This window comes from Vitis riparia, chromosome 14 (assembly GCF_004353265.1).
Source record: "Vitis riparia cultivar Riparia Gloire de Montpellier isolate 1030 chromosome 14, EGFV_Vit.rip_1.0, whole genome shotgun sequence".
Taxonomy (NCBI): Eukaryota; Viridiplantae; Streptophyta; class Magnoliopsida; order Vitales; family Vitaceae; genus Vitis; species Vitis riparia.
In genome coordinates, this window is record NC_048444.1 from 3,696,223 (window position 1) to 3,707,691 (window position 11,469).

The following is an 11,469-nucleotide window of genomic DNA, read 5'->3' on the forward strand; positions in this document are numbered from 1 at the left end:
ATTAATATTCAACATATCAAATATATTAACATTATCCACCAGATGCATTGAGAAAAAAAAATTAATATGAAAATTAAAATAAAAAAAACACTATGCAAAGGAAAAAAATCATAATTTTTTTTAAAATTATTTTATTATAAAAATAAAAAATTATTAAACATTCTCGATCATTTTCTTATTCTTTTTAGAGAATTTGAATGAAAAATTAAACATTTTATCTTCCTTAAATTTAATACAAAAACATAATTTATCAATTTAAAATTATAATATATATATGAAAAAATCATCATTTTTATTATATAATTATAAAACTTATTTTTTTTCTTCATAAAATTAAAAATAAAAAAAAGGTAAAAAAAACAATAAATGATATTTTGAAAATATTTTTTAAAAGTATTTTTGTTTTAAATAGTAAATTTAAATAACAAATTATATATAATTGTAAGGGTTAAACGTAAAATTTTGATTTAAAATTTAAATATCAATAATTACAATAAATGTGAGACCCATGTATCATAAATGTATTAACAAATCTAGTGAAGTGCTTTAAATGTTCTGAATTTTAAAAGTTTTAGATAAATGACAGTTTTGATATATTAAGCCTATTAAAGCCCTTCCTAAGAATTATTAAAAGATATCATCCTTTCTAGTAATTGTTTTGCTCAACCCACCCTTTTGGGTAATTCTTCCCCTTTTTTAACCATTTTATATAAAAAAATAATAATTTAAATATACATAAATGAGTATTTATTTTAGATATACCTCTAATTTTTATTTTTATATAAAAATAGAATCTTTTGTAACAGCGGAAAAAAAAAACACCTTTAAATATTTTAAAATTTAAGATGATAAAAGTTTCATGATAAGTCAATTTATTTTTAAAACAATTCTTAAAATCATTACTTTTTTAATTCAATATAAAAGTTATTTTATTATTTTTCTTATTTAAAAACAAAAAAAGGAAATATATCCAATACTACACTTATTAACAAATTTTAATTATATATCGATTTTATAATAAAATCAAACCTGGATATTTTTCTTAGATAAATAGATCATTTTAACATATATATATATATATATTTTTTTTTTTTTTTATTCGTACTTTTCTGAAACCAAAGAAAGCAAAATAGGGTTATAGGCATATAGCAACCCAACCGAAGATGAATCGGTGGCAGATCCGAGTATTGCAAGTCTGGCCTATCTCTCCTCAATGGCATATTTAGGCAGAAAGAAGCTGGAAGCAGAATAAAACTTGGGAGAAGAATTTAGCGGTTGAACGTAACAGGCAAAAAAGAGTGAGAAGGAGAATGATGCAGAGAGATATTAACGACAATTAAAGTGAACAACATTTAAATAATTAAAGGTAACCAAGTTGGAATCTGTTATTTGCCTTTTAGAACATGGAAAGTACAACTGTTCATGCACGCCCCACCTAACTTATAAACCCTTTGCGCGGGATTAAGTAATTAAAATTCCTCTTTCGGCATCTGATGTTAGATAAAGCAGATGGATAATCTAAAAAATAAGGGTGTACGAGTGCAACAATGGGGGAGTAACAGGATGCTGCTGGTGCTCTGCCCTACTGCTAACATGGGATTACTGTGCAGTGGATGTGTATTCAATTCTACCTAACAATGAAATTCACAAAAGAATGTAAGAAAATCAGTATAAATTAGACCTTGAGTGAGATGTGGGGAGAGCCTAGAGACCAACTGGCTGTGATATGTTGAATTTTGGTTCCAACTTCACTCTGATGTCTTATGGAACAACATCAAATTTTCGGCATACCATCAGACAAAGCAGCTATGTTTACTGTGATTAAATTGGTGTAATGTCCAACTAAAATATTAGGTATTCATCTCATCAAACAAGTGGGAGAACTCAAATTACCCAGGCAAAATATTAAGTTTTCTACGTATCATCAAACAAAGAAGCTAAGAGCTTGTTTGACCTGTGATTCTAGGAAGCGTTGCTAGCCCTTTTTAGCACTTGAAAACAACTCTTTTGATAAAAAAAAGTTTCTAGTAATAGAAAGGTTGGAAGTGTTCCCTAGAATCACTACACTACCAAACAGATTCTAAGTCGCTACCAACTATAAACATATAATTGTGCTGCCAAGAGATTATGTTTGCACATCATCAAACAAGAGGGGGGGAGGGGGGCAGAGACAGGGAGAACTCAATTATCCAGGTAAAACATCAAGTTTTCTGCATGTCATCAAACAAAGCAGCTAAGTCACTACCAACTGGAAACATATAATTGTCCTTCCGAGACATTTTGATTGCATATCATCAAACAAAAGACAGGGAGAGAAGCAGCAGTCAGGGGTCTAACTTATTATTCACAGGTTGTCGCCTCCGAGCCTGAGTATAATCCTCTGACCACCACCAAGGCACAGTCAGTTGATCTTTCACCAGTCTCCTTATTTGCTTGGGCGGATCTTGTAACCCCATCAAACCTGCAAACTAAGGCATTTAATGCGAAGTCCTAGAAACACACCTTAAGCAAAAACTTACCTTCACAAAGAGACAACCTGAGAAATGTGGTCTAGCAGCAAGTGTTTGCGATTGACTGAGCAAGGAGAGGCAAATCATCATCTTAAGCACCAACAACTCCATATTGATTCTTCTATATACTCTCACCTCTCTCCAACTCTGTCCATATATGGCATCCTTGCTGGACTTTTCTAAGTGCAAGATATCAAGTGGTCAAACTAAAAGGGGACCCAGAGCGGAAAAATTCACTTAAATAGTGGGAACACATATAATAGATGAACAGAAAGTTAAGAGGCAGAATCCTATACATTTATGTGCTTACCAAGTTGGGGTTTCTTTTTGTTCCTTCTCCGGTACTAAAGTATCATTTTTAAACTAAAAAAAGAGAGAACCTTCCCTCAATGTCTCTATCAGGTCCCTACTTGTCCAATGAACCCTACCCATTAAATCCTACATATCCAGGCTCCTACAATGAGCCAAGAAGGTTCAATTGGTAAGCTCATTCATAGAGCATGGCACACAAGAAGATGACACATGCAACCATGCAAAACCATCATGTCTATGCAAATTTTAGTTGTTTAGCATCTTTGTGCTAGAAGTTTTGCATTTTGATATATGTAGGTGCTTGTTGACCTGGGTGATAATTGGGTGCAAATATGTTGAGATTGCACGAACTCTAACCTAGAGAACTCTTTTTTTTTTTTTTGATGGGTACCAGTCTAACCTAGAGAACTCATATGGTCGATAGGTCTGAAGTTATGCCTCAATTTTTGGGCTCATCAAAATCCGGATTTGCCCCCCTTTATCTCTCATGAAGCATGCTATTCAGGACATGACACAATGAAAGTTTCAATTTTCAGGCACAAGAACTATTATATTTCATCAAAAGCAAACTGAATGATGCCCACTGGCGATACAAATTCCATCCATCTCATATCACTTGAACAATAATAGCATACCATCATCGCCTTCATAATAGTAAGTGACTAATGAAACAGAACTGAAACTCTCAACTTTCTTTTCCTTTCAAACCAAAAAGAAGGAATTCTCCTTCAAATGCAACATCAGAGATAACATTAATTGTCATGTACAATCACTACGACGCATAAGAATGGTAAGATCCTTTCTTTGTGCAGTTGTAGAGTAATGACAAAATGAAGGAAAACCCCAGAAAAAGTGAGGAGAGAAAATGAACTCTATTGAACTGCATTGTGTATGACCCAGAGACTAGATGTGGCAGGAACAAATTATTATTGCTTTAAAAGCAAATAATCAATGTGAATCAATACCGTTCAGAAATCTGGGCAACAGCTGGTTTGGCAATGACAAGTAGTGATTACCATCTTCAAGGAGCTCTGTCAAAGGGCTTTGTATCATTGTAACATACATCCCAGACAGCCTCCATGGCATCCTTTGCAGCTGCTTCTGAGCAGTGAGGATTAGCTGTGACTGACTTCATAACTCTTCTTCTCACACACTCCTACAAATGGCAGAAGAGCCCCACATATTAAAATACGTTAAAACTGAGGGCACACTTAAATAAACTAGAGGAAAATAGAGTACTGAATGAGAACATGTATTAAAAAATAGAATGAGATATAAAGTGTATGACATCAATCTGAGACATTAAATAAGAGAAGTGCTTTCTCTATTAAAATACATTGGTAAGCCCCATTTGGTGAAGTCATATTTGGGCATCAAAAAGTAATGCTATGTAACAGTGCAAAAATTGAATATCATACACCAAGGGCATGTGTGTGGATATGAGCATGTATGTGTGGGAGAGAGATCTATTTTCAATGTACAATTAGTAAGAATACCATTATATCACGAGGTCCACTTTCGATGATAATAGGTACCAGTAATATCACCATTTTTTGTGCAAAAAGAGAAGTGTATTAATAATGGCACCCGACAATGGGATGCAAACAAGTACTTGAATAGTAGCAACATTATTTTTTTTGCTTTTAATAAAAATCTCTTCTTTGCCAACCAAAATCACATCACCCTTACTCCACAAACTTGGATTCCAGTTTGTCCTTCAGAACAAAACTTTGGAAGTTAACATTCAATTCATTCAAGAAAATTGGAGAAGGATCTGCCTTCATTATTGTTGGAAGAAGAGTGACCTCATGAGAGTTAAGACATTGGAGTACAACAGAACTTTGGGCTCCATTTCGACTGGTGTACAATCATTAAGTAGGGATACAGGGTAGCATGTATAGCTCAATGTAATTTTGCGAATCTTCAAACATCTCTATCATAAATGGAGATAATCCCAGCAAAGATAAAAAAAAAAAAAAAACAATACAGCTAATCAAAATATAATATAAAATAATTATAATCTTATTTTATCAAAACCTCATCACTCATTGCCATTTATACAAACAATTCAAGTGTATAAAATAGGTAGATTGATATGTAATCAACAGGAAACCTGTTACAGTAAATCGATGAAAAACCACACAAAACTCACTTGTTAATGCCATGCAGGTTTAAAATATTGATAATTGCATGCAAAATAATCATTGCACACAATAATTGCACAAAGAGGGGCAAAATGAGATATGAAATCAGTCTATATGGATTTCTAAGAAGAAAAAACTCACTTGTCCATGCCCCCGAACCTTCAAATAACCCCTCAGCAATTCCCGCTTGAAGTGACAATCACCACTTAGATGACCAGAACGAATCTGTTTTGCATAAGTACAAGAACAACAAAAGTCGACTTACAAATAAACAAGTCACACAAACTCAATGTTGAAAGCTAGCTAGTAGTCTCAGAGATACACACCTCACTACAAGCATGATGAGCACAATTAGTCCAATCCAAGTTTGCTGCACGACAATCATCATATGCGTGAATCAGCTCATGGATTACTACTTGATTGACCTCATCTTGAATGTTCATGTGATTACTACATACCACTATCTGAAATACACATAAATTTTTTGTCATTTCATGGACTAGAAACCCCAGTATCATGTATTGCTGAATTTATTGGAACTCAAAATGAAAAGTGCGTATTTACTTGGGACTGAATAAAGAAACAAATAGATAAATATATGGTAATACAGATGACATTCAAACCCATTAACAGATTTGAATCGATAATCACTCTAAAATGTGGTTGATTTCACATAAGAAACAGAACCTAATTCGCAAATTGAAATCTCAAGTCACTGGAAGTATTAGATTTCAAAATTTGCACAATCTGAATACTTCAAAGCAAATTCATTTGATAGAAAAAACAAATCCTTACCCCTTCGCCACGAGCGTAACCGCCACTGACCTTCGTGTTGCAATAAATGGCCTTGATGAACTTGTCACCAATCGCGCATCCAGATTTCTCCAAATTTTCCCTCAGAAATTTGACCATGGGAGCTAAAAATTGAAAAAAGAAAAAAAAAAATGCAAGAACTGAGAAACCCTAAAACCCTAAATCCGGACAGAGAGATAGGCAAAAATATATTTGAATACTTCGAAGGCTTTTCTGGATCATCTGTTCACATTCCTTTACCGTCATGCCACCATTGACGCCCGATGAAACGTCTGCCGCGGGGATTGTTGGAGCGGAGTCGCCTTCCATTCTCTGTCCCGTTCGGTCTCTGCCACGGCGACTGTAACAGTTTGAGGTGGACTTGACCTGCAGCTGTTTCTTTGGGCCACCTTGTGGGCCTTAGCTCTATCAGCAGTACCCTACAACCTGAGGCCCATTTGATCTTCACCTCCCAAAGGGGCTGGTAACTTGGTCAAGAAGTAGGCCCACACCAAGTCAAAACAATTTAGAAAAATTAGGATTGGTTGAAATGGAATGGAAATATTTGAAGAAAAATGTCATTAATTATTTTTATTTTTTCAATTAAAAAAATATTTTAATGAAAAGGCATAATAATAATAATAATAATAATAATAATAATAAATAAATAAATAAATAAACCACAGAAAGTTATAGAAGATGAAGACATAAGAGTCCAACTATTTAAAGGCTATTTCATTGTTAAGGGAGAGACCAGGTCAACCAATTTCATTCCGATAAGTCAATAACTGACAAACTAACCGTTTTAATCAAAGGCTGTGCTGTGGCATGTACGCAAGACCGTAGGCATGTTCCTCCGTACATTGCCGCCAAATCCTCCCATGCGCGCCTGCACCTCCGCCCTATAAAGGCACACCATCTTCCTCCTGAATGCCTTGTAGCAGTGTTTCTCTAAATATCATTTTTAGAGAAAGTACTGCTTTGCCTTCTCAGCAATCCAGCTGCTGCCGCACCCTCGATATGGCACGTCAACTTGTGGCCCTCGCCTTCATCTTTCTGGCTGTTGCTGGCTTGGTATCCGCCCAGTCACCCAAAGCCACCGCCCCCACCGCCTCTAAAATTTCCCCTTCACCTTCACCGTCATCCACCACCTCCGACACCCACCCACTTGCTCCATCTCCTAGCTCACCCTCCCCTGCCACCGCCCCAGTTGCCTCAGCTCCAACTCCCTCCGCCACCACCCCCGCTGAGGTTCCAGTCTCTTCCGCCCCTACACCGTCGGCCACCTCCCCAGCGCCCTTCGCCCCTGAGCCATCCGCCGTCTCTCCTGACACTTCCGACGCAATAGCCGATTCCCCGGAAGACTTCATCTCCGCCGTTCCAGCTTCAGCTCCTGGCAATGTCTTCTCACCACCTGCACCCGACGAGGAATTCTATTCCACAGAGGGACCCGCCGCAGGACCCATGGCCTATGGCGCAGGAGATGCACCAGCTCAATCTCCAGAACCCAGCCATAAAGATACCGCTACCGCCCTGGAGGTGTCTGCTACCTTGGGTGTTGCTGCCGTGGCCAGTTTATTATTGTTCTAAAGAAATCTAAAAGAAAGTCCCATGCAAGTTGTGTAGACGTTAAAATTTCAAACTAAAGGAGTAAATGATTGGGTGAGCCATACTACTATATGAGTTTGTGTTCAATGGTTAGAATGAGTCCTAGACGTCCATGCTAATTGTATCTCACATCTTAGAGGAATTGCTTGCTCTCGAGCTTTAATTTGACTACGTATGCATTCTAAATAAATTATTATGCAATTCATGGATCCAACGTCTTGTGTTTTCAATTTTTATTTTTCCATACACTTTTACAATCAAAATTAACTCCCCTCTCATTTTATATTCAAATATTTTGACTCAAAATGAGTAGGTAAAATATTAGTTGTTTTTTTACGGCCATTATCTTCCCCAAACGTTTTTATCAAAAATTTTCCGATACCAAACATAATTTTAATGGTTTGTTGTAAATTTCTATTCAGTTCAGATGAGAAAATTACCAAAATTATCAATGATAAGGATGTGAATTAATGAGAATTATGATGGAAATTACAAAATCCAAATCTTATGATCACTACATTGAGTAAAACTTTCAATAATATTGGAGAATTATTCATGATATATAATTTCTTCTTTTGTTTCTCCCTTTTTATGGGGGATTTAGTAAAACTCAAGTGGTATTTGTTTTTTAACTTAATCGAAAAAAAATAAAATATTTAGTTTTTTTCTATTCAACTAAAAGTAACCTATTAATATTAATCAATATAATTAAAGTAAACTTGTTATCCATAAATTTCATTTAGTTATGTTAATTAATCTTAATGGGTAACTTTTAACTGAATAGAAAAAGTCAAATATTTTAACTTTTTTTATTAAAAAACATACATTATCTTAATACATTACTTAATGATTTAAATTGACTTTAAATTAAATTATATTTAAGTTATAAACTTAAAACTTCTTACTTAATTTTTTCTTTAAATATTAAAGTTATTTGATAAAATTAACTTAAAATTTATTTTAAATAATCAAATTGATATATTTACCCTCATAAATTATAACTAAGGCAAATGAAGTTAAGTATCGATAGAGGTCATGAAACAATAAGGAGATCGTGGAAGTAACGAGAGCTAATAAGGGTAAAAATATAAAATGAAGAAGTAAATTTAAGAATAAATTAATTATTTTTATTTGTTACTTAAATTTACTTTTGACTTTAGGTCATATTATTAAGTTATTTAATGAAATATACTTAATTTATTTAATGATTTAAATTAAATTATTAAGTAATATTAAGTTGATTTTTCAAACAACCCTTAAACATCTATATAAATAATAAATAATACCCGTCGTGTCCTTCCAAAATTTAGTTTGACTTCACATCTACGTTAGCTATGACTATTGGGTACCAAGAAAATGAAAATTTTTGTTACAAAATACATGGGAATTAAATAAAATTTTGGAAACGTCAAAACTGCGTCATGCATATTCATCTCTAAGAACAAATGGGAATAATGTAAAATAAAAAATGCATGGGCTCGATCGGAACTAGACCTATCTGCTCTGCATGCACGTGCCTTGGATTCCTTTTGTTGACAATTGGACATCCCACTACGTGACGCAGCCGCGTTAGAATGGGAAAATATGCAAACCATTGAACCGGTTTCATACTGACGCGTCAATTTGGATTTAAAAATTGAATAATAATTAAGCATTTAAGTTTTTAATTTCAAGCATAGTTATATGAAGTATTTAAATTTATTGGATTTGGATTCATGCATATCATACTCTTAATATAACATAAGATCACCCAAAAATTATCATACTCTTAACATAGGAACACCCAAAATTTTTTTGTAAGTAATGAAGCTTGCCATGACATCCCATTTGATTAATGAATTCTCACATGATCAATCAATCTCTATGCTCAAAAAGAGTACAGTGCATGTTGGCCAAGGCAAGTTGGAGTGATAATGAGGGTTGGTGACGGAATGAATGGCAGCAAGGAGATGTCGGGGAAAGCGGAAGAAAAAATAAGCGCACGTAAACCAACCATAAGATCACGACATGACATGAGGATCTAGCGGAATGAGTGCGCGTATATGTGCATGTGGACGGTGACCCTGGCTAGCTAGCTCCCGCGCTCCCTCCATGTATCAATCATCGATGTGGGACTCCTGAGCTTGAAGTTGGAGCGGTGTTTTCCCTTGATTGACGGCCTAAATTTGGCCCTACCTGGGCACGCATAATTGAAATTCTCGCACATAAACGAGCTACATGCCATTTTCCCTGGAAGAAGTTGATGTTTTTGGACCTTTTGTGGTCGGTCCTGATCATATATACTGACCTAAATCAAAGAAATAATTAACCATTTCCCTGTTTTTTGTTGGGTCGTTACAATGTGTAAAGAGTTGTGCAAATCCATTGTTGTTCTCGGAGACAATGGAATAATGGCAATTCTTGAAATAATTTTCGCAAGGCTGCCCTCGTTTGCCAGTTTATGTATATATAGCTAGCTACAACATGGGGATGTGTTTAGACTAACATATATAGGTGCTTAAATTTCATTTTCATTAAGTGGTATTGCAACTTAACTGCCTCCCAGGCGAACTCAACATGCTTCTCCAAGCATCAGACCCAGGTGGATAATCAGTTAAGTGAGCACTAGAAAGAAAGATAAACCCTAATCGAACCTATAATTTTTGGATAATGATAATAGTAATACTAGTTATGGGTACATCCCTTCATTTAATTAGCAACGAGACCCCTTCCTGCAGCTGAGTGCGCCAGAACCCAAGGTGATTGAACCCACCAGAGAAGATGGTCTGGCACTCAAGCTGGAAGCTCTGGCGTAGCTGGAAGAAGCGCCTACCCCCGACTGCAGGAAGAAGGCACCATTCAACATCAGGTCCCCTTCAGATCTCCAGTTCCAATGCCTCCACTCACTTTCTGGTGCATCCTCATGCTTTGTCACAGCTTTCTTAAATCTATCATTGGGTGCTAGGAATCTGTTGCCCTGGCTGTTGATGGTAGGGTCAGCACTTCCACCAATGGCATACATTTCCCAATGGGTGTAGTCGTTGTTCACCACATGAAAATACCCATGTCTACATCTGCAATGGTAAAGATGCAACACACTCATTAGTTTGTGTCCAATTAAGTCTAATATGGCACTAAAAAACTATCTCCAAGTCGAAAAGCTTACCTGGGCATTCTCTGCACGAGCCCCTCTCCGAAATGGTTGAAGGCAATGGTGACTTGCATATTCTTGTCTTCTGTATAAGAATCACTGTGGCCCAGGAGCATGACCTTGTCATGGTGAGTCATGAAATTGTTAGAGATGGTTATGGCGGTGGATCCATGGATGGCATCAATGAGGCCGTCATGGCAGTTGGACAAAGAGCAATGGTCAACCCATATATGCCTCCCACCGAAGATGGACACCCCATCACCATCAGATACAGTCCACCAGCCGGAGTGGTGAGGAGAGTTTCTGATGTTGGCATTCCCTCCTTGCTTACAGTCATGGATATGGAGACCATGTATGATGATGTTACTGGCGTAATGGATGGTAATGCATGGCCCTCCAGCAATGTGAACGCTAGCACCCCTACCATCAATGGTCTTGAACGAGTTCATCACCAGCTCTTGCTTCAGCTTGATGACCATGTCACGCTTGAAGATGATCCACAATGGCTCATCTTGGATCACAGCATGCCGGAGAGTCCCTGGCCTTGGATTGACAGGGTCATCATCCTCGGAGTCGGTGACCACGTAAATTCTACCATTCTTTCCGCCCATTGCATCCTTGCCAAACCCAATAGCGCAGTCGGCTAACCGCTGGCGGTTCTTCTCCCAGTTGGCGTCGCACCTCCAGCAATCATCGATAGGGTTGCCTGTTCCACAAGAGAAATAGCCCAAGTTCCTCCTAGAGGCATTGATGCTCCTGTAAAAAAATGAAAACATTTTTAGCTTAGTAGTTAATCAACACCATTTCCAAATTGTATGGTATTCTTCCGGATCAACAATAGAATATTCACCTGTGCACCTCTTGCACAACTACTTCAGGGTCTTGGACTGGTGCGGAGGAACCAAGAATTGGAGGAAGAAGAGAGAACAAGAAGAGAAGAGACATTGCAAAGGTGGCCATTTTTGTTGTTGCG

At 36.5% G+C, this 11,469-nt stretch overlaps 3 protein-coding genes across 4 annotated transcripts; 1 reads left to right on the forward strand and 2 right to left on the reverse strand.

Moving 5' to 3' along the window:
* Positions 1–2,161: 2,161 nt before the first annotated feature.
* LOC117929563 (mitochondrial inner membrane protease ATP23 homolog) lies at positions 2,162–6,127 on the reverse strand. 2 transcript variants are annotated; one of them, XR_004653774.1, is made up of 6 exons: positions 5,980–6,127; positions 5,762–5,883; positions 5,293–5,430; positions 5,108–5,191; positions 2,537–3,978; positions 2,162–2,461 (listed from the first exon to the last, which is right to left on the reverse strand). XR_004653774.1 is itself a non-coding variant. In XM_034849876.1 (5 exons), exons 1-5 carry the CDS (start codon positions 6,086–6,088, stop codon positions 3,844–3,846), a joined length of 588 nt encoding a protein of 195 aa, XP_034705767.1. In that variant the 5' UTR covers positions 6,089–6,127; the 3' UTR covers positions 2,162–3,843. The 2 variants fall into 2 exon arrangements, 1 of the variants encoding a protein (XP_034705767.1); XM_034849876.1 differs by having other exon boundaries at positions 2,162–3,978.
* A 651-nt stretch (positions 6,128–6,778) lies between these two features.
* On the forward strand, positions 6,779–7,348 carry LOC117930019 (classical arabinogalactan protein 4-like). Its single transcript, XM_034850466.1, has one exon. The coding sequence runs from the start codon at positions 6,779–6,781 to the stop codon at positions 7,346–7,348; it is 570 nt and encodes a 189-aa protein (XP_034706357.1).
* A 2,492-nt stretch (positions 7,349–9,840) lies between these two features.
* LOC117929849 (pectate lyase-like) lies at positions 9,841–11,469 on the reverse strand. Its single transcript, XM_034850271.1, has 3 exons — positions 11,347–11,469; positions 10,512–11,252; positions 9,841–10,419 (listed from the first exon to the last, which is right to left on the reverse strand). The coding sequence occupies exons 1-3, from the start codon at positions 11,454–11,456 to the stop codon at positions 10,059–10,061; spliced, it is 1,212 nt and encodes a 403-aa protein (XP_034706162.1). The 5' UTR covers positions 11,457–11,469; the 3' UTR covers positions 9,841–10,058.

Excerpts from the sequence above, each read along its gene's own strand:
- LOC117930019 (XM_034850466.1), top strand. The coding sequence starts at position 6,779 with ATGGCACGTCAACTTGTGGCCCTCGCCTTCATCTTTCTGGCTGTTGCT.
- LOC117929563 (XM_034849876.1), bottom strand. The coding sequence starts at position 6,088 with ATGGAAGGCGACTCCGCTCCAACAATCCCCGCGGCAGACGTTTCATCG. Across the intron at positions 5,884-5,979 it reads GATCCAGAAAAGCCTTCGAA|CTCCCATGGTCAAATTTCTG; the intron begins GTATTCAAATAT and ends TTCAATTTTTAG. Across the intron at positions 5,431-5,761 it reads GTTACGCTCGTGGCGAAGGG|ATAGTGGTATGTAGTAATCA; the intron begins GTAAGGATTTGT and ends TGTGTATTTCAG.
- LOC117929849 (XM_034850271.1), bottom strand. The coding sequence starts at position 11,456 with ATGGCCACCTTTGCAATGTCTCTTCTCTTCTTGTTCTCTCTTCTTCCT. Across the intron at positions 11,253-11,346 it reads GTTGTGCAAGAGGTGCACAG|GAGCATCAATGCCTCTAGGA; the intron begins GTGAATATTCTA and ends ATTTTTTTACAG. Across the intron at positions 10,420-10,511 it reads CTCGTGCAGAGAATGCCCAG|ATGTAGACATGGGTATTTTC; the intron begins GTAAGCTTTTCG and ends TTACCATTGCAG.